Below are 19,277 nucleotides of genomic sequence, written 5' to 3' on the forward strand. Positions count from 1 at the left end.
TGTTTGGGAGTACTGAAAAAAATGAAGCCATAGACAATTAGATTCTTTCCAGATGGTACAGTGTGATGGATCAAAGTCTGACAGTACTTGTCTGTGTTCATAATTCCATTAAATGCAGCCCAGAACCATGACTGACTCTCCACCGTGCTTTATAGATGGCTGTAGACACTCTATATGATGACTGGAACCAGAATTTTCAGATCTGGTTCATCACTCCATTGGAGCTGTTGCCACTGACTTTCAGTTCAGTTCTTGTGTTGGCATACCTCAGCCTTTTCTCCCCATTTCCCTTCCTTAAGAATAGCCACGCTTCCACTGAGACCATTTCTGATGAGGGTTCAGTGAACAGTAGATGGATCAACTGAAGGTCAGAATGCATCTCGCAGCTTCTGTGTCAGGTCTTTGCTGGAATATTACCCATTTCTAAAAACACGAGTTTTAGTCGTGCCACTTCATCTTTTGTCTTCCACTTGTCCAGTTTCCTCAAACGCACTGCACACTATGCCAGAATATGCCAACCTTTTGACTGATAGGTGTTTGGGAATCACTCAGTTGATGCAAAAACATTATATAAACATTTTATCTCCATCATTTATGCCCTTGTTTTTGTTTTGTTTTGTTTGTAAATTCATCTAAAGGAATGGGAACAAATGTGTTTTTGCAAAAGACCTTTAGCGTCTGAATATACTATTTTAAGCTAGTTCTTTGCTATGTTATATGTAAACAAAACACTGGCTCATTTTTGGGTTAGGTGCCTTTTTGAATGATTCATAGGTCACTGTTAAGTGGCTTAACAAACCAAACATTCCCCTGAAAATGATCAGGTACAAGGACTAGACTAAAAATGAGAGAAAAAGCAGCGAATGTCCAAAGAGTAAGAGTAAAATGTCCAAGAGTAAAACATTAATTTGGTAAAATGAGTAACTTGCCTATTGGTCAGGGACAGTAAGAAAAGAAATGCTGTGTTTGTCCTGTAGGTGATAACATATGTATACAGAAACAGAAACAACAGTGTTGGTGGCTTCTAAACAGCAAAAAAGTAACAAAAAGCTGTATGAATTCCCATAAGCTGATTAACCTATTATAAAAAATGAAAAACAAAATCTCATTGGGAACTTGTTGTATTATCAGTATTGTTATAAATGTGACTGCAGGGGTCTGATGGATGAAATAAAAGCTCTCCAAACTGTGAAACTACATAAACACTGAGTTTGTTTTACAGCAGCTGCAATAAAACAGACAAAACATACATACAAACATTCCTATAGGCGAGTCTAGCTTATTAAAAAAAAGCCCGCTACGTGTATATAAAGAAAACTAACTGTCATATAGTCGCAGACTATTAAGAGGCCCATTAAACACTACAGGGGCGCTACATGCTTGAAGGGTTTCGTTTTAAGCTTCATAGACTGACTTACAGTAAATATACCGCCGACCTTTTACTCATTATAAGAATATTATTCACCGACACACAAAAATTTACTTTCCTTTTGTACTTCTCTGTTCATATAAAATGAGCTGGAACTAGTCTTCGTGTTTTATTTTCAAGGAGAAAAGCGTCAACATTTCAACTCCCGAGTCCTACCTTAGACTCCACACGCAGCGTTCACGCGTTTTCACGCCTTTTTTGTGTTTGAACGGCAGGTTTACTGTGTGTATCCGAGCTTTCAATCAGTAAAACTTTAATAAAAACTACTGCAGCAAATTTTGGCGACACAACAAATCTCCAAACACTCAACTTCCTGATACTGATATTTCCTGTTAACCTGACGAAGAAACAGCCCCGCCCACTTGTAGGGAAAGTCCTCGGATTATGTCCTGCTGGTAGGTTTATGCACTTTTCAACCAAACATTATGAGTTTGATCACCATTAAACGGAAATTTTCTTTAATTCCCCAAAATTAAATTAAGAAACTCATAAGTGTAAACTCATAATTGTAGAAAGTCACTTAATTTAGAAACAAATACTACATTAATCCAAAAAACCCTTATTACATTTTTTAAAAATTGATTATTTTAGTTTAAAAGTTAGTTTAAATGTTTAAGTGAAGAATTATCGTAACCCCTAAATCATATTATGTCATGTACATTAATAATTTGGCGTCATTTGTGTCTTTCTACATAAGCAATGTGGCATCCAAACAGCCGTACACATAAAGGTCACTTTAGTGTCTCTCTTTAACTAGAAAAATGAAACACGGGGTCATCGAGAAAGAATGTGACCTAGCTAATCTTTCTGAGAAATAATCTTGCGGATCAAACGCTTTCAAAAACAATGGCCATCCCAGCTGTCATAATTCAAGAAATAAGTACACCTGGATCTGTCTGGGCTATCACATTCACACCTGCGCTCAATTTAGAATCTCCAATTAACTTAACTCTGTGCATGTCTTTGGAGTGCGGGAGAAACCCACGCTGACACAAGAAAAACAACCTGGTTTCAAATACAGGACATTCTTGTTATGAGGCAGTAAACACTGAACCACTGCATGAATGTATATATGATATCACTGCTAAGGGTGCAGCACCATTACTGTAGAATCAAACTTCCCAAACTGCTTGACTCACCCCTCTCATCTGCATCATGACCTGACAGCTCATATTAACCTACTGAAAGTCTCCTTCTTGGCTGCCCCTCTTTAGTTTCATTGGTTTCTTTTCTGTCTGGATCGTGCCCTTGTAGATCTTTAATCAAATCAGATGCTCAGATTCTGTGAGGCAAATAAATGACAAAAAAAGTAATATTTATACATAAAGCGCCTTTTATAGACATAAAGCGACAAAACAAGAACTAAGAATAATTACAACAAAATAATTAATAGCAATGCAGGGCCGGTTTAATCACAGGACAAAACAGAATGTATAGATCATTTAAAAACAGCTAATATCAATAAGACTACAGGTTTTACTATTTTTGGGGTGATCCAGTTGGGGCAGGCCTACTATTGCAAAGTTGGATATTTTTAGATCAGTTAAAATCAGCTTGTTGACGTCTGTTAAAGTGTTCATCTCAGTGTTTCACTTGTTCTGACTTTGCAACATCATTGTTGATATAACGGGTGTTATATTTGGAGAAGATGCACTTCAGAGTTTCCAGAGTATACCAATGATGTTTTTTTCTGTTTAATCACCTGTTGTTTTTGCATGGAGTAATGTGAAAACTTCTGCTGCTGTAGCCCATCTGCTTCCAGAATGGACATGCTGTCTGTTCAGAGATGCTCTTCGGCATAGCTTGGCTATAACAAGTTGTTATATGAGTTACAGTTGCCTTCCTTTCAGCTTGAAGCAATCTGTCCATTCTCCTCTGACTTCTGTCATCAGTGAGACATAACACTAACATCAGACAATTAAATTTAAACTTACACCTAGTTACCTCAGGGACACAGCTGCGTCCCATACAAGAAGATAGATAGAAGTCTTCTAAGGCAAGTCTGTCTTGGCTTAGAAACAGCTGTATCCTCAGCTTGTTAAAATTATTCCTTGTCTATTGAACTACAAACACTGGAAAGTCAGAGAAAATTGAGGTACATGGTTAATATTTACAAAAAACATGGTAAGTGAAAAATTTAATATCTAGTTAACAGTAAGTAAGTTTTGATGTGTTCAAAGTTACATTTTGTATTCTTTAATGTAATAACATTTGTAACCATTAGTTAAAAGTAAAATTTTGTAACTGAAGGTTTCTATCAGCACAGAGTGCCTCAGAATATTTTAAAAAGCAAATAATCTGATCAAAATTAGGTAAACTATCTTGTTCCCACTGGTAGAGCTCATGAATGCACAAAATGTTTGCCCACCGGATTATGTTAAAGCTGTTTACCTTGTTATGTTTTGTTTGCTTCAGCCATAAAAACAAAATAAAAAACTGCTGGAATATTTCTATATTACAGTTTTTATTTCGTTTTTTTAAAAAAAACTTGTACTAAAACACGTCTAAGTTTTGCACAGTCGTCTTTTTCACTCTATCTCAGGTTTGCTGCCAAGGAAAATCAGTAACTGTGAACTGTGTCCGAGAAACCTTCTCGTATTCATTTTATGTGACACTCGATACCCTGATTGTGGATTTGCAGCATCCGAGCTCCAGGAATTATAAAAACATCTACCCACACATTAAGACAGCAAACTAAAATGTTTAAAACAGTGGTTTGTGCAGATGCTACAATTACTCTGCATGATTTACAAATACCTTACCATTTATGGCACAATGTAAATAAGGACAAACAAAATAAGAAAAAAGGTACGTATTTTTTTTCATTACTTAACACAAAAGAGGAAGAATGCCTTAATTGGTCAGTTTCATAAGAATTTCAAGGAGATAAGAGTCTTGTGTTGTAACATGACCTGATGTAACTTATTCCTCTGTAGTAGATTGTGTTCTTGTAATGCGTGTCTTTGTTTGTAATTTTCCTTAATGAGACTTGAGAGCTAATTGTAATCCAACACAGATGAAGACAAAGTGGGACAGACGCCAAACTAACTTCCCCCCCTAAGCCATTACACCCCAAATTGTTGTATTTTCAGCAATTTAATGTAGATTTAACAGCCAATAAAAACAATAAACATGGATTATTCCAAGAAAATAAAAACCTTAAGTGTTCTTAAAACGACATGGAGCTACTTTTCAGGCTAAATGATTGATTTCCTGAGGAAGGGATGGGTTGAATAAAGGGGATTGTGGTTGTAACAAAGGGCTCCTGGTGCCAGGTGGTTAGCCACAGTGATACAGTACCACCCACAACCCATCACAGCCTCCCAGAGGCGACCTACTGTGCGAAGAATGAGCTGTTTACTAGTGTTTTGTTGTTTTTTTCACTTTACACGTCTGCTTAAAAGCTTCAGTAGTTTTTGTTCGGTTTGGTTGCACTCCAACTAAAATAAAATAATAAAATAATAATAATAATAATAATAAAAACGCGGTAGCAACACATTTGCATAGCATTCACTAAACATACATCCTTTACATCCTTTAAATATGCCATCTATCTATTAAAAATGTTTAAAAACATTTATAACGTACATATGTCTCTCTCTTTCTGTTACACACACATTTTATGTGTGTTGTCCTGAAATGTAAACGCATTTTGATTCTCCTTTAAATAATAAATAGGCATACATTTGAAAACAATAGCATGTCGTTTATATTGATCTATTTTATGCAATAAAACGGGCGTATTTCTGTTGAAAGAAATGACGAATGCAGATTTCCTCATCAAGAATAAAACTTGTTAACCTGTTAACTTGGAATGGTCCCGCCCACCCGGCTGCATCATCAAGCATCATCCGGGCCGGAGCCGACATCCCTGACGTCAGCCCGCTCCCCTGAAGCACCGGTCCGACCGGAGCGCTTCGGTATAAACTTGGAGCGGAGGGACAACCAGCTCAGTCAGAGCGGCAAATACAAGAACACTCAGAGTTACTGCAAAGACAACGAGAAGAGATCCTTTCAGAAGATTTCGTGTCTGGTAAGAGCTTTTTTCCTCCTTTGTATTAAGATGTCACCGCGGTGGAGGTTTACATGCACCAGAGGATTCTCCTGCAACAAACTCCGTTTTACTACGTTTCCCTGTCGCTCGTTATTATGAAACAGTAATTATTAAAGGTTATTCAGTTAATTGGATCCGCTTTATGTGATGATGATAATGGTGTTGCAGGGATTTTGCGCGGTTCCAACTAAACGTGTCAATTGGAATTAATTATCATGTTTTATAAAAAACAATCAAAAGGAACTGAACATTTTTTTAACTGGTGTGTAGTCTTGTGATAGAGATATATTAAGGTGTCTCTTGGCATATAATGCCATAGATTAAAACAATTAGAATAATAGTACAGCATAAACAGCCAAAACTGTACTAACAAGTGTTTCAGCTAATACAGGATGTCGGTTAAGGTGTGATTTTTTTCTTTGTCTATTTAATGTCATGCACGTTGCAGCACCACTCATAAAAGTTTTGGGTAAGCTGTGTGAGGAAAAAAAACTATCTTGCAGCCTATGAAGTCATTTATGTGGAACATCTCATACTTTTCTCACCCTGACCTCAGCAGCTCTCTACATCCTCCTCCACCTGCTAAGTTTGGTGGGAGTCTAAAATCACATACAGCACTTTTCAATTTGCGTAATCAAAACTGACACAAATTGCTGTACAGCTTCTTTAAAACATGGTGATATCGTGCTTTGCTGCTGGACTGTGTGTGTATTATCAAGCTGGATTCCACAATGCCTCAGTATGTGTTTCTGTGTACCAGCTTGAGCCAAGCCGAGTGTGGCTAATGAGCTGGATCTGCGTCTGAGCTGGCGCCCTTGAGAGCGTTCTCCTCCTTAGCATCTGTCAGCGCTGATGTTCTCCATCGCACTGATAATCTGTACTGCTGTGTGCTGAGAGAAAGTAGAGTTTGTAACTGGTATCTGCTTTCCTGGCAGTGTGGTCAGCTGGATTTTTGCCTTACACTTATGTTTGTGAGTCATAGGATCAGCACCTGGGGTCTTACAGCTTTAAGCCTTCTTATATATCTGTAGTCTTCCTTTCTGACCAAACCTTCATTTACTTCACACAATGGCCTCGAGACTGGATGTAAAATACATCAATGCCTACATGTGTCTCTGCAGACCTCGAGCTGGTGTGACTCAGGAGGATTCATTCTCTTTCTGCTGACCTCTGGGATTTAATTCCCCAGAACACCCTACCGTTTTTTTGCCTTTCTTCGGTTTCTTTCTGAGGTCTTCATCCTTGCATCCTGTCCTGCATAGCTGTCTCAGATTCCACTATCTCGCCACTTCTAACATCAGCAACTGCTCCCATAACCTGCATTTCTTCATTTTAGGAGCTTGGGTTTCATTCCGATAAAGATTGCAAAGTATCATATTGCACACAGAGGGAAGGCAACAATGCTGCTCTCTGTTCTGTGGGAGTTTACGGAGCCAGATCACAGCTGCTTTGTTGAAGCTTGACTGAAATCCCCCGAGTAAAGAATGCATAATACCTTCGAAACATCTTACATGACATCACATGCCATGACAGATCCTAACAGTCACTCTACACACATGCAAACCTCTTACTCAAAAGAATAATACCTACTGAAAGTATGGTAAAGATTCAGCAATACCATCAGGTCAGACCTGTTCAACGCTTTAAAGTTCAGAACCTCTTCTGAGAAATACCAGTAAGAAACCAACTGTAAATTTTTACGCTGTAAAGGTGTTTCCTCTGCTAATTCCCCCATGTGCACCAGTGTGAACAGTCCTCCCACTCTTCACTACTTTATTAAGTATCAAGTGTGATATTTGTGTAGATGAGAGACGGGAAGAGTGACCACAAACATGCTCAAAGTACTAGAAATTTGAATTTCACACAGAGGTGTAAACTTTGTTCCTTCACAGTCTCTAACTTTAACATTTCAGCTTTGTCTCTAGTAGAGAAGCATGCCTGACCCTTTTTAAACTCAGTTGCTACTAATTTTTGCTGAAAAATCTGATGTCAGAGACCGTGGACAGCACTTAAGACCGATTCCTTAAAAACACCAAAGTAGCATGAACATAACTGCTCTATGTGTGTGTTTGTGTCTGTGTGCATCTTATCATCTGCTGCATATGTTTGCTGTTTTCACATGCTGCAACTCATAGCAGCTGTTATGACTCACAGTCTGACTGTTGCTACTCTGAAAATGCTTTCATTTCTTCCATTCATAACTGACCCACTAACTGGGGGAACCACACTCTCCACAGAGTGCATACTTGGTTGTACATGTTTCAGCTACTAAAAGTCTGGGTGTAACAGACCAGTGTGTTAAGCCTCTCAGTGCCAGAAAGCTGTATTGTGTCTCATTTAGAGTTTACTGCTATTTATTGCTTAGGATACTGTTTTAGATCAGCTAGGGTTATAAACTGTTATAAGATCATTGCTACTGCAAAGTGGACCAAAGACTACATAGATATCTGTAATTAGTTGGAATACTGTAATAAGATTCCATATTTTACACTTTTATTATTATTACAACATTAAATTTAAGTCATATCAGATATTTTCCTTTTGAAATAGCCACTTTTTTAGTTAAAAACAGATTAAAATAGACCAGACAGATAAATGTCTGACTTTTTGTCCATGCTTCTGCATTATTATCCACATAGATGCATTAAAAGTTGTAAAACCGACCATATAAAACATATAGTTGTACTGTAAGATTACCAAAGGAATGTTGTTTTTTTATGGCCCCCAATTGGGCCTCCGCATGAAAGATATACTAGAAAGGGTGGATGCACATATGTTAACATCCGATGAGTGTTTGTCGGCAAGTGTTTTCGTGCTTGCGTGTGTTGATATGTACGCCCGTTTCCTAAATACATGGGGCCTGTGCTGGTTGTGTTATAGCAGGAAACACATGTTTTAAGCTGACAGGGCCAGAGAGAGAAAGAGGGGCGACTGCACTGAGCTGAACAGCTGCACAAAGGAAACAAAAAAGAAAGTAGTGTTTTGTTGTCGCCCTGCCAGTTAGGTTCCACTGGGGGGTTACAGCACAGGACAACAGGGTTTTTATTTGTCAGAGTCAAGAACAGCCTCCAAGAGACCTGCGTTCTTAATGGTGAGTGTGTGAATTTGTGTTTTCATAGTCAAACTCTGAGAGGGAGTCTTTGTTCAAACAATGAGGAGAATGAACACTAAATCTTTGTGTGTGGGAGTGTTGATTAGCTCCACGTTCCTGAGCACTTTGTGCGTGTATGTGCGTGTATGTGTGTGTGTGTGTGGGTGTTTCATATATACTGATATATGAAAACACAATGCAGTTTTCTATTAGCTCAGTCAACCGCAGAAGGTGATTCAGTGAAGAACAAGCCAAAAGAGAAGAGAGGGCAAAATGTATGCAGATGTGTCTAGGTCTTTGCATGCTTGTTCATGTCAGAGATTTTTTGGACTATTTTAAAATCACTTGGAAATTCTTTATATGGATATTTTTTAACTTTTCAGGTCAATTGTGTCCAGTGTTGTCCTTTTTTCTTTCTTTCGACTCCTGCTTCTACTCACCCCTCCTTCTTCTGTGACTCATGTTTACTCACACTTGATTGAGGAGCTACAGATGCTCCTCTCTACCACTTTTCTGCATAATTAGACTCTTCTATAACAGAAATGGAGCAAGTGGGATATCAAACAAAAAAAAGGAAATATAAATTTAGTTACTTTTTCTTGGTCTTTTGTTTTTTCCTTGAACTTCCCTTTGAAGTTCTGAGTCACTTTGTCCTCACACAGCTGCTGCTTTGCTCTGGTAGAGCAGGAAAGCTCACAGGATGGTTCAGAAACTGTTTTTCTAGTGTGCTGCGTTTCATCGCTCGAGGGCTGTCTGGACTGTGTTGTTTGATGTGGCGATCACGCTTTCATTTTTTTTAGTTTTTTTAAAGACTTTATCTGTGTCCTGTTTATTCCCAATGGGAAAGAAGTAGATTAAATGACAGACAGTGATAATAGAGTCTTTTTTGGTATGTAAATTTTTAAATAAATAGGATGATATGGCCTCATAGGAACGTAAAAATAAGTGAACTGAATATAGGTCAGCATTGAGTTTATTCACTTTCCTATGAGACAGCTCTGCAAATGCTGCTAAAACTTCCTCTCTGAGTCAAGAAGTCAGCTCGGCTTCAAGAAACAAGGAATGACCCCCAGGTTCCCACAGCTACCCCACCTCCCCCCACCCTTTCCTCTCAGAAACAAGCTTAGGGATGGAGGAAGGACCTACAGTACAGCTGGGAGGAGGTGACCAGTGTTCATCATTTTCCTGTGATTGTTGGCTTAGTATTGGTGACAGATTAAGGAGAAAAGCTTAGATTAACATGAACATGACCTCACTTTCAAGTCAGCCACCTGACTGAATGTCGAATATTTGAAGTGATCTGAATTGTTCCGGTTTTTGCACAGCTGCAAGTGTTTTCACTGTGTGTACGTAGTGACAATGACAGCGATGGTTAATGTCTCGATATGCAAAGAACATATTAACTTTGAGAGAAAGTGGAAAAAGAAGGAGTCGGTTTTGTCTTTATTTATGACCTATTTCACAGCTTTAGGAAATGACTATTCATAATTTTTATATTTCTCATAAACCATTGTAAACACAGTCACGTAGCTGCCAATGTATGCTATTCTTTGTCTGTGTTTTATTCCCTGATCCATCCATATGTCCATATAAAACTGCTTCTAATATGTGCATGTGTTTTCTCACTCCAGCAAACAGAAGACCTCTGGAAAAACCATGACCAGGTCACTGCAACTAATAGTGCTCCTCTGTGCTCTCTGCTGCTGCCTAGCGGACAATGTAAGTACTACAGAACAGTACCTTAAGCTGTCTTCAACCTACTGAAAATCCTGCATATTTTACAAGGGCTTATCTCAATACAGTCCAATTCCTGTGGTTTATTATCCACTTGAGCAAACATTTAGCCCGTTTAATGTGTTTGAATTTGTGTTTTTGCTGTATGACAGTGTGCCACTGACTAGCGATAGCATTCATCAGCATTTTATTTTAAATTGTCTAATTTAAAGTTCATACGCTGACTGTTGCTTGAGCTGGAGGCTGAAGCCGTTCATCCAGTTCCCATGCATGTCTGCTCCATGTTTTACTGGTCCTTTCTATTGCAGGTGGAGCTTCTCCGCACTAAGAGAGGGACTCGTTTTTACAGAGGTGAGCCTTACAGGCAGCCAGCCAGAGGGACGCTTTTGATTATTCATGTCCAGAAGTCTTCACCTTCCACTGACACCTGTGAGCCTCATTGTACTTTTGTTCATCTCCTCTAATAACACCAACTTCTTCATAATCATCAGTCTTTTCATTTTTTGCTGTCAGCCACGTGTTTGTGTTCCTCCCTCCTGTGTTTTTATGTTTCTAACAGTATGACAGTTATGTTTTTCTGTGTTTTCTATCATTTTATTGGTTGTATACTTATGTTTGTGTGGTGTTTTCAGTACTTTGCATGGATAGTGAGACGTCTGCTGTGCGTAGTTTTGGGGACACTTGGCTACAATGGAAGGGGCAGCGTGTGGAGTATTGCCGTTGTGATTTAGGAGGACGAGCGCGTTGTCATATTGTGCCCGTAATCAGTGAGTGTGACATGGATGCACATACACACAAACACAAGGAGACTGTCTGACTGACTTTTCTAATCAGTGTTTTGTTTCCATTGAGCAGAATTTAAATGTACTATTTGTTTATCTGTCTGTCAGTCTTCTTTCCTGCCCTCACTGCCCTCTGCCTTCTATTATAACTTCAGTTCACCTCTAACGGGCTGTTATAACCTCAAATGATTATTTTTTGTTGGCTTGCCTCGGTTATGTGTCCAAATCCCTGTTATTTCAGTGCATCCAAACGAAGAGCTGCTGGGTTTTCTGTGTTTTTGAGTGGGCGTCGTTTAGTCTGAGATTATTTGAACTAGATTCTCCAGACATGCCCTCGTGCGTACTTTCACCCCCACTGACGAATTCTGTGAAGGCTGATTACCCCTCCCTCAGTCAAATTACAACCACATTTTCAGTCTGCCAAACTGCAACATCTGTGAGCTCATACCACTGGGAGTGACAGCAGAGCTGTTATTCTAAGCGTCGGCCTTTAGGAAATGTTGAAATAATAAATGAAAACGAGGACTGCAGATGGCATGAAACCACTTCTGCTCTACAGAGAAATCCTTGACCTGACATAAAAAGTTTCAAAAAGAAACTATGATGATATTTACTACAAGTAACAAGAAAGTCCGGGTGAACCATGCACAAAGACTTTTGCATAATCCTCAATGTTTCACTGTAGTATATGACACACAAGCCTCAAACCCAATCTGTGCAGTGGTCATGGCACATCCATCATATACTAACTATTTAAACTGTTAGTGGATGACGTGTGGCTGACTAAACGGCGCTCTGTCTGCCTCTTCCAGACTGCTACGTGTCTCAGTGTTATAATGGAGGAACCTGCAAGGAAGCTGTGTACACTTCAGACTACATCTGCCAGTGTCCCCGAGGCTTCACTGGGGCTCAGTGTGAGATCAGTGAGTATTCAAGAAACACCTAAACACCTAAATCGTGGGTTTTCAGCTAGCGAACGACCAGAGATAGAAAAATAACAATTAATATAATTTCATTATGTTTTCATTTCAATTTCAAAAGTGCCAAAAATCTTATTCTTTCTAATTAACAATCCCAAACCACAAATATTCAGTTTACAGTTACAGAACAGAAAAAAAAGCAACAATGAAAAAGCTGTTAAAGAAGAGTTCACTCCAAGTTTTCAACATAAAACTCGCCAGTAATCATTTTTTGGTGACCTAGGTGACTCAAATGATGGTAAATAAAAAAAGGAAAGAAATCCACAAACTTTGTTGTGAAAACTTTATAGTAATAACTAATTTTGGTTGCCAAACCAAAGAAGCTGCAACACAGCTCAACCAAGGGTGGTTGCACTCAGTATTTCCTTCCTTTCTGTCACAAGAATACACCTTTTATCATGGGTAGATGGACACTACCGATGGTTTATATGATCAGTGTTTATAGGTTGGCTTTAAATTCAGGTGTTTTCTACCTCCTCCAGTATTAACATCAGTATAAAAACTGTGCACCAGGAGCTTCATGGCATGGGTTTCCATGGCCCAGCAGCTCCTGTAGGTGTAATGTGTAGGTCTTACATGAAATTTGTAGATGTTCATGAGCAACAAAGTCACGATTTCTGGAAAGAGACACTGACTTTTTCAGATGATTTTTTTGTTTACAGCTATGAGGCCCATAAGGCGAGTGTCACTTATATTTAGGACAAAGCAACATTTCAATAACCAGAGTCTCCAATACTGGACAGGTCACACCTAAACAACCTAAAATAGACAAATAGCACTACAGGCTGGAGCAAAACACATGCGATTGATTTGTACTGTGCTTTTAAAGCAGCAGTGACTTCGGGTGTGTCCATAAACTGGTGGTCTGATTAAAGCTTGTTAGTAACTTTTGATAAGATCACAGTCTGACTGTGTGACTCATACTACTGGTGTCATGGGCCTGTGGTTTGGAGGGAAGACATAAGGATCATAAGGGATGGAAAGACATTCTGGGATATGAATGTTTTTGTTTCTGTGGCCCACTTTTAATCACTTGAAGGACACTCCACCCTCTCAGTGGAATAATTATCTGAACTTCAGCGGTCACAGGCAAATGATTTTAGTGAAAAAAACTACGAGTTAATATGGCCAGGCTATAAATCTGATGCATTTACAATCATCATAGGTTATGTTTGGTCACTGTTTTAAAACCACTAATTGGAAAACAGCGATATAAATGCTATTAGGGCACAAATTTAAAGCCTTATGTAAGAAATAGCAATGTTTTCAGAATTTATCCAAAAGCTTTTTAATAGTCTACAGCTTTTTCAAATCTAAAAAACCCCTGAAAAAAACAAGAACAAGACATATTATGTCGGAACAACTTACTCAGACCAGTTATTACGTTAATATCAGTCTCATATATAAATTAGCGACTACCACTGTCTGTTTCTCTCTCCAACAGACACCAATGAGAAGTGTGTTGTGGGGCAGGGTGATGGGTACCGTGGCACCGCGAGTGTCAGCCAATCAGGAGCAGAGTGCATCAACTGGAACTCAACATCTCTGAGAGGAAGGAGGTTCACGGCTCGAAAAACAGACGCCATCAGCCTTGGACTGGGCAATCACAACTTCTGCAGGTACCTGTGCTGGAGCGTCTGCGTGAATATTTCATTTGCTATCTATAAAAAATAACAAGACTGGGATTGTTCGTCTTGAAAGCTGGTGGCCTGGTGTTAACAAATACTGGAGTAGACTGGAAAACATAATATCCGAGCCTTTTACGGAAGCTATGAAGATGTTCCCTTATTGTCTTTGTGTTTCTCCTTATGTCAGGAACCCTGACGGTGACAGCTCTCCCTGGTGTTACATCTATAAAGGCACACAGATTGAATGGGACTTCTGTTCTTTGCCCAGATGTTCAGAAGGTATAGATATACAAAATCCTAACATGTAGAAAGATCAAATACCATTAAATGTGGGCTTACATACATCTGTCCATATGTGCTCTTTGGAGCAGATAAGCACAGAGAATGTGCGCTCGGCTCTGGCCAGCAATACCGAGGCACAGCATCTGTCACCAAGAGCGGCTCTCGCTGCCTCCCGTGGGACTCTCCCGCTGTCAAGCGCAAGATGTACAATGCTTGGAGAACGGACGCATTGGAGCTGGGACTGGGCAGCCACAGTTTTTGCAGGTACATAGGCCAGCACCTATTTTAACTTCCTTATAATTGCAGTACATTTGATGTTCTACTTTTAAATGAGAAAAAAAATCTCTTTTTTTATTCAACAGAAATCCAGACAATGACGCAGGTCCATGGTGTCACACCTACAAAAATATGATTCTGACCTGGGAGCTGTGCGACGTACCAAAATGCTGTGAGTTCCTTTACATCAATGAGTTCATTTGGCAGCGATAGCAAAGACAGAAGTTAAATATTGAGACTGAGGATAACCATAGTTTTCCTTTCTTTAGCGAGACGTCCGCCTATGCCCACTCTTGACCCGCGTGCTCCCACCACTAATAACAATAACAGAGGTAGGATATCTTCACAGCCAGTGAAAACACCTCAGACATAACCAAAAGTCCCTCCTTCTGGGTGTCGATTAATCCTACTGTCGTTCAACCATCATTCTCCAACCTGTCTCTTCTGTAGGAACATGTGGCAAGCGTTTAGACAACACTTTATCCCAACCATCGTTCCGCATGTTTGGAGGCAGAGCGAGTGAAATCACGGAGCAGCCGTGGCAGGCGGCCATTAATTTTTACCAACCCCGTCACAAAAAGCACTTTCATCTATGCGGAGGAATCCTCATTGATTCCTGCTGGCTCCTGTCTGCTGCACACTGCTTTGAAGAAAGGTAGCACTGACTTCCAGCTTTCACACATGCACGCACATACACTAAACACTAGTCGAACGTGTTTGCCATATAGCAAACAAACGAGTGCGCTCTGTCTTTTCAGAAACGATGTAAATAAACTGCAAGTAATTTTGGGGAGAACGTTTCGGAAACAGAACTCCAGCAGCGAGCAGATTTTCAGCGTGGAGAAACTCTGGATCCACGAGAAATATGACAAGGAAACATACGACAATGACATCGGTGAGTGAACATTTCATTGTAACAGAAACAATAATCCAATATTTTTTTATCTTTGTTTCGAACTTTTCATTTATTAATATAAAAGTTTAAAAATAAACTTTTAAACACAGCAGTGTAAACCTATAGCCCAAATTAGGTTTTCAATACAGTGCGTAAACTTAAGATTAATTTCATAGTCGGTACAAAGAAAGGTATCGCTTGTACCTTAATCCAGAGACACAAATACACAATTGAACTTTTGGTCATGTCTTTGAGCTTTTGGCTTTGTATGATTTAGTCTGAGCCACAGCAGCCCCTCCCGACTGTATTTCAAACTTTCTGCAAGAAGGTAGGGTGAAAGGGGCCAAAAATGTCTAATTTTAAGAACATGACCTGAAAAGCTGCACCAAGGTCCTCTTTATAAGCACACAATCATTGCCAGACTAAAAAAAAGAGCTCTTAGTCAAACTGTTTGTGTGGAGAATTGAGGCTACTTTAGTCATACTTCAATGTTAATAATGAAAACAGAATGAGACGCTTTAGTGAACTTGTTTTCCTCCAGCAGTAATGATATGGAAGCTTAAGTGGGCAGCAGAGGCTTGTTAAAACTTTAACTCAACTCTCAGTCTTCATCCCACATTTTCCCAGTGCATTGCCTTGACTTTCCTTTGGTCACTTTCCACTTGCAGCCATTTTGAAACTTAAGACGGACGTTGGCATCTGTGCTGTAAAGTCTCCAGAAGTTCTTCCGGCGTGTCTGCCCGAACGTGGGCTGGTGCTGCCCGACTGGACTGAGTGTGAGATCTCAGGCTACGGAAAAGACGCAGAATGTAAGAAAACTAAATCATAGCCTTTTTTTTTTTCATTTTTTATGGCTACTACTGTACTTATCGCACAGACAAGTTGGTGTCATTTTAAGTATCTGAGCAGCAGGGGACAGTATAGGCAATCTAAACTAATGCAACGCTCTCTTCACAGTTTCTCCAGAGTATTCTGACCGTGTTAAGAGAGGTTATGTTCGCCTGTGGCCCAAAGAGCGCTGTGTCCCAGGGGTGCTGTCTGGACGCACAGTTACCTCAAACATGCTGTGTGCTGGTGACACTCGAGGCCTGGACGACGCCTGCAAGGTGAGAACACCCACACTTATCCTCACAGTTAAATCATGCTCATAACATTATAACTTTTATTTTCTTTACACTTTCCCTTAAATTTGCTTCTTGGATTCAATTACAGGGAGACTCTGGTGGCCCGCTTGTCTGCAGATACAATGACAGGATGACTCTGATGGGTGTGATCAGCTGGGGCGATGGGTGTGGGCAGAAAGATAAACCTGGAGTCTACACCCGTGTCACCAATTACATTGACTGGATTAACAACATAGTTAAAGCAAACCCGGTTTAAATCAAAAGAAGATGCAAATGAGATGCTGGAGACTAAACGCAGAGGGTGGAACAAATATGTTTATCATTAAGTTGATAGACTGAGACACCCACTGGACTGTTGAGGGCTGGCTCTAGATCCCACCAGACAGAAAGCTTATGTGATAATGGCCATTTCTACAGAGACACACACGAAAGACCTCAATCGGGAGTTTTTGTGCTCCTGGGTTTTATGTTCGTTACAGTCTTCAGTGTGAAAGTGAAAAGATGAACTGAAAACACATTTTTTACCTTCTTTCTGGGAGGTTTTAAAGCTGTTTCCCCCCCTGAGCACTGACAGTTAACCTATCTAGATAAATAGGAAAAAATATGGATATCCCTCTGCTTTTTGTGGTTGACTTTATGCTGGTTTATACAAAAATGACACAGTGGCACGCTTAAGATCAAAAGCACTTTTAATCCTCACTCAAAGCAGGCCTTTACTTTGCAGAGTACAGTGAAACACATGGGGATGTTTCTCCACAGGGCATTTTAAAGTCCTTTGTCAGGAGGACTTGTCTTATAGCTGAGAGATACATTTACTTAATTAGTTTAATGCAAAATGTTCTGCATTTGCTCACAAAAGGGCCTTCATCCAAACCACAATCTGCTGGTTCAGATTCTGCTTGTTTTTGCAGATTTTAATAGTTTGGCACTCTGCTGTGTTGCGCTGTAGATTTGAACTTGTGGGAGAAGGAAAACTGTGTCTTAGGAAGAGTTCAGCTGCACCTGGGCTGAGCCCATACTTGTATGTAACATGTATATTATATATTGTATACTGCTTATTGACTGCAAAACTCAAATCTGTAAGAAACTCATGTCTTTTGTGAGAATCTGGATTTTAGAAGTTTTGTATTAAGTTAATGTTCATGTTTGTTTTATATTATTTTGTAGAAATCTAAATATGTTACTTATCCCTGTATTGCCACTTGATAATTTATTGTTGCTTGATAATTGTTATTGCCTTTCTACCATATTCAGTAATACCATTGTCAATAAATAACATTTGAAATCATTTTATCAGATCATTTTAAGCTCATCTTTTTCTTTCTGTTGGAGGAAATTAAGTATGTTCAGTCTCATTTATAGATAACGACAGCCACCCTAACAGGTACACCTGTTCAACGGCTACAAACATCGATCTGGCCAATCACAGGACAGCAGCTCAGTGCATTTAAGCATGCAGACCTGATCAAAACTATTAGCTGAACTTCAAAACAAGCATTAGGATGGGTGATTTAAGAGACTTTGAACTTGACATAGTTGTTGGTGACTGACCAGCTGGTCTGAGTATTTCATAAACTGCTGAGAGAATGGTCCACAAAGGAGAAACTCAGTGAGTGGCAGTCCTCCCAATATAAATGCCTTGTTAACAGAGATCAAAGGCTAGAGTGCAGAAATAACCTAAAAAACAGTTGTTACAACCAAAGTATGCAGAAGAGCATGTCTGAAAGTATAACGTGGAGCCTTAACGCAGGAATGTTACAGCAGGACTGGATACCTCTCCTGTCAACTAGGAAGTAGAAACAGGCTCATTAAACTGGGACAGTAGAAGCCTGGAAAAATGTGGCTGGTCTGCTGAGTTTCAACTACATTCAGATAGCTGGGTCAGAATTTGGCACAACCGACATGAAAGCATGGATCCATCCTGCGTTGTATCAATGTTTCAGGCTGCTGCTGTTTCTTTGGCACACTTTGTGTTCTTTAGTACCAATTGAGAATTTTTTAAACACAACAGCCCACCTGAGTATTGTTGCTGACCATGCCCATTTCCTTATGACCATAGTTTACCAATCCCAGCTGGTTGCTGCATTTATCAGGATACACACCATGTCATGAAGCTCAGACTCTCAAACTGGTTTCTTGAGCATGACCATGAGCTCACTGTACTCGAATGCCCTCCACAGTAACCAGATCTCAATCCATTAGAAAACTTTTGGGATGCTGTCAAATGGAAGCTTCACATCATGCATGTGCAACCGACAAATCTGCAGCAACTGTGTGTTTCATTCTCATAAACATGGACCAAAATCTCTAAGGAACATTTCCAGCACCTTGTTGAATCTATGACACAAGAATTGAATCATTTCAGAAGGCAAAAGAGGGTCTTAGTAGTAGCAAAGTGCACCTAATAAAGAGTTGAGATAATTTATGTCTCTAACATTGCCTGTTTCTAAATCACATCCTCTTTAAAATGATTTACAAGGCTTTTTTTTAACCCTACCAATCAATTATTTATCAGTCAGAAAGGTTCATAGTCAAAATTCAAACATATATTGGAAGATGGAAATTCAAGTATTCCTAATGAAATAATGATCTTTGACAATAATAAAATTATAAAGTGATGGAAAAAGTAACAAAACTGGTTGAAAGATCCATTTAAACTGTCAAAACTGGGAACAATTTTATTATGTTAGAGCAGCAAATGTAATGTTTTACTCTTACAAGGTATAGGTTACTTTTACCAATGTAAAGGCATTTGTATTTTAATAATCCAGTGTATTACTACACACCAAATGTGAGTGATGATTCATCAAAACATACCGAAGCATTATTTAAACCTTCACTTTCCTAGTTTAAAAAAACACAACAGTTTTCTTTTATAATAGTGCTAGAAGAAATGGCATCACTAAAGTTATGATGCCAGCATTTTGTCTCCTGGAGGTTCAATAAAGTAAATAAAAGTATCTTCAACATCACATGCTAAACGAGGTCCTATCATTTAGTTA

The 19,277-nt window shown here is 39.3% G+C and overlaps 2 protein-coding genes across 5 annotated transcripts in view; one reads left to right on the plus strand and one right to left on the minus strand.

The window, feature by feature from the left end:
- ikbkb (inhibitor of nuclear factor kappa B kinase subunit beta) overlaps positions 1 to 1,754 on the minus strand; it is a 39,066-nt gene extending 37,312 nt beyond the window's left edge. The window contains exon 1 of the mRNA XM_086314953.1: positions 1,586 to 1,754. The gene's annotated coding sequence lies outside the window, so the exon portion shown is untranslated. The remainder of the gene's footprint in view (positions 1 to 1,585) is intronic.
- A 3,562-nt stretch (positions 1,755 to 5,316) lies between these two features.
- On the plus strand, positions 5,317 to 17,531 carry plat (plasminogen activator, tissue). Of its 4 annotated transcripts, none has more exons than XM_086314956.1 (15): positions 5,317 to 5,462; positions 10,206 to 10,293; positions 10,617 to 10,737; positions 10,941 to 11,075; positions 11,903 to 12,013; positions 13,515 to 13,689; positions 13,886 to 13,977; positions 14,070 to 14,244; positions 14,343 to 14,428; positions 14,526 to 14,588; positions 14,707 to 14,911; positions 15,015 to 15,151; positions 15,820 to 15,960; positions 16,109 to 16,257; positions 16,364 to 17,531. In XM_086314956.1, the coding sequence occupies exons 2-15, from the start codon at positions 10,231 to 10,233 to the stop codon at positions 16,529 to 16,531; spliced, it is 1,821 nt and encodes a 606-aa protein (XP_086171082.1). In that variant the 5' UTR covers positions 5,317 to 5,462; positions 10,206 to 10,230; the 3' UTR covers positions 16,532 to 17,531. The 4 variants fall into 4 exon arrangements, with proteins under 4 accessions (XP_086171082.1, XP_086171085.1, XP_086171086.1 ...); XM_086314959.1 differs by having other exon boundaries at positions 10,617 to 10,659; XM_086314958.1 differs by lacking the exon at positions 5,317 to 5,462 and adding an exon at positions 8,397 to 8,574.
- Positions 17,532 to 19,277: the final 1,746 nt, after the last annotated feature.

Source organism: Aulonocara sp. 'chitande type north' Nkhata Bay, linkage group LG12, assembly GCF_057382095.1.
Source record: "Aulonocara sp. 'chitande type north' Nkhata Bay isolate Kocher_YH1m ecotype deep benthic linkage group LG12, A_spYH_male_GT1.1, whole genome shotgun sequence".
Taxonomy (NCBI): domain Eukaryota; kingdom Metazoa; phylum Chordata; class Actinopteri; order Cichliformes; family Cichlidae; genus Aulonocara; species Aulonocara sp. 'chitande type north' Nkhata Bay.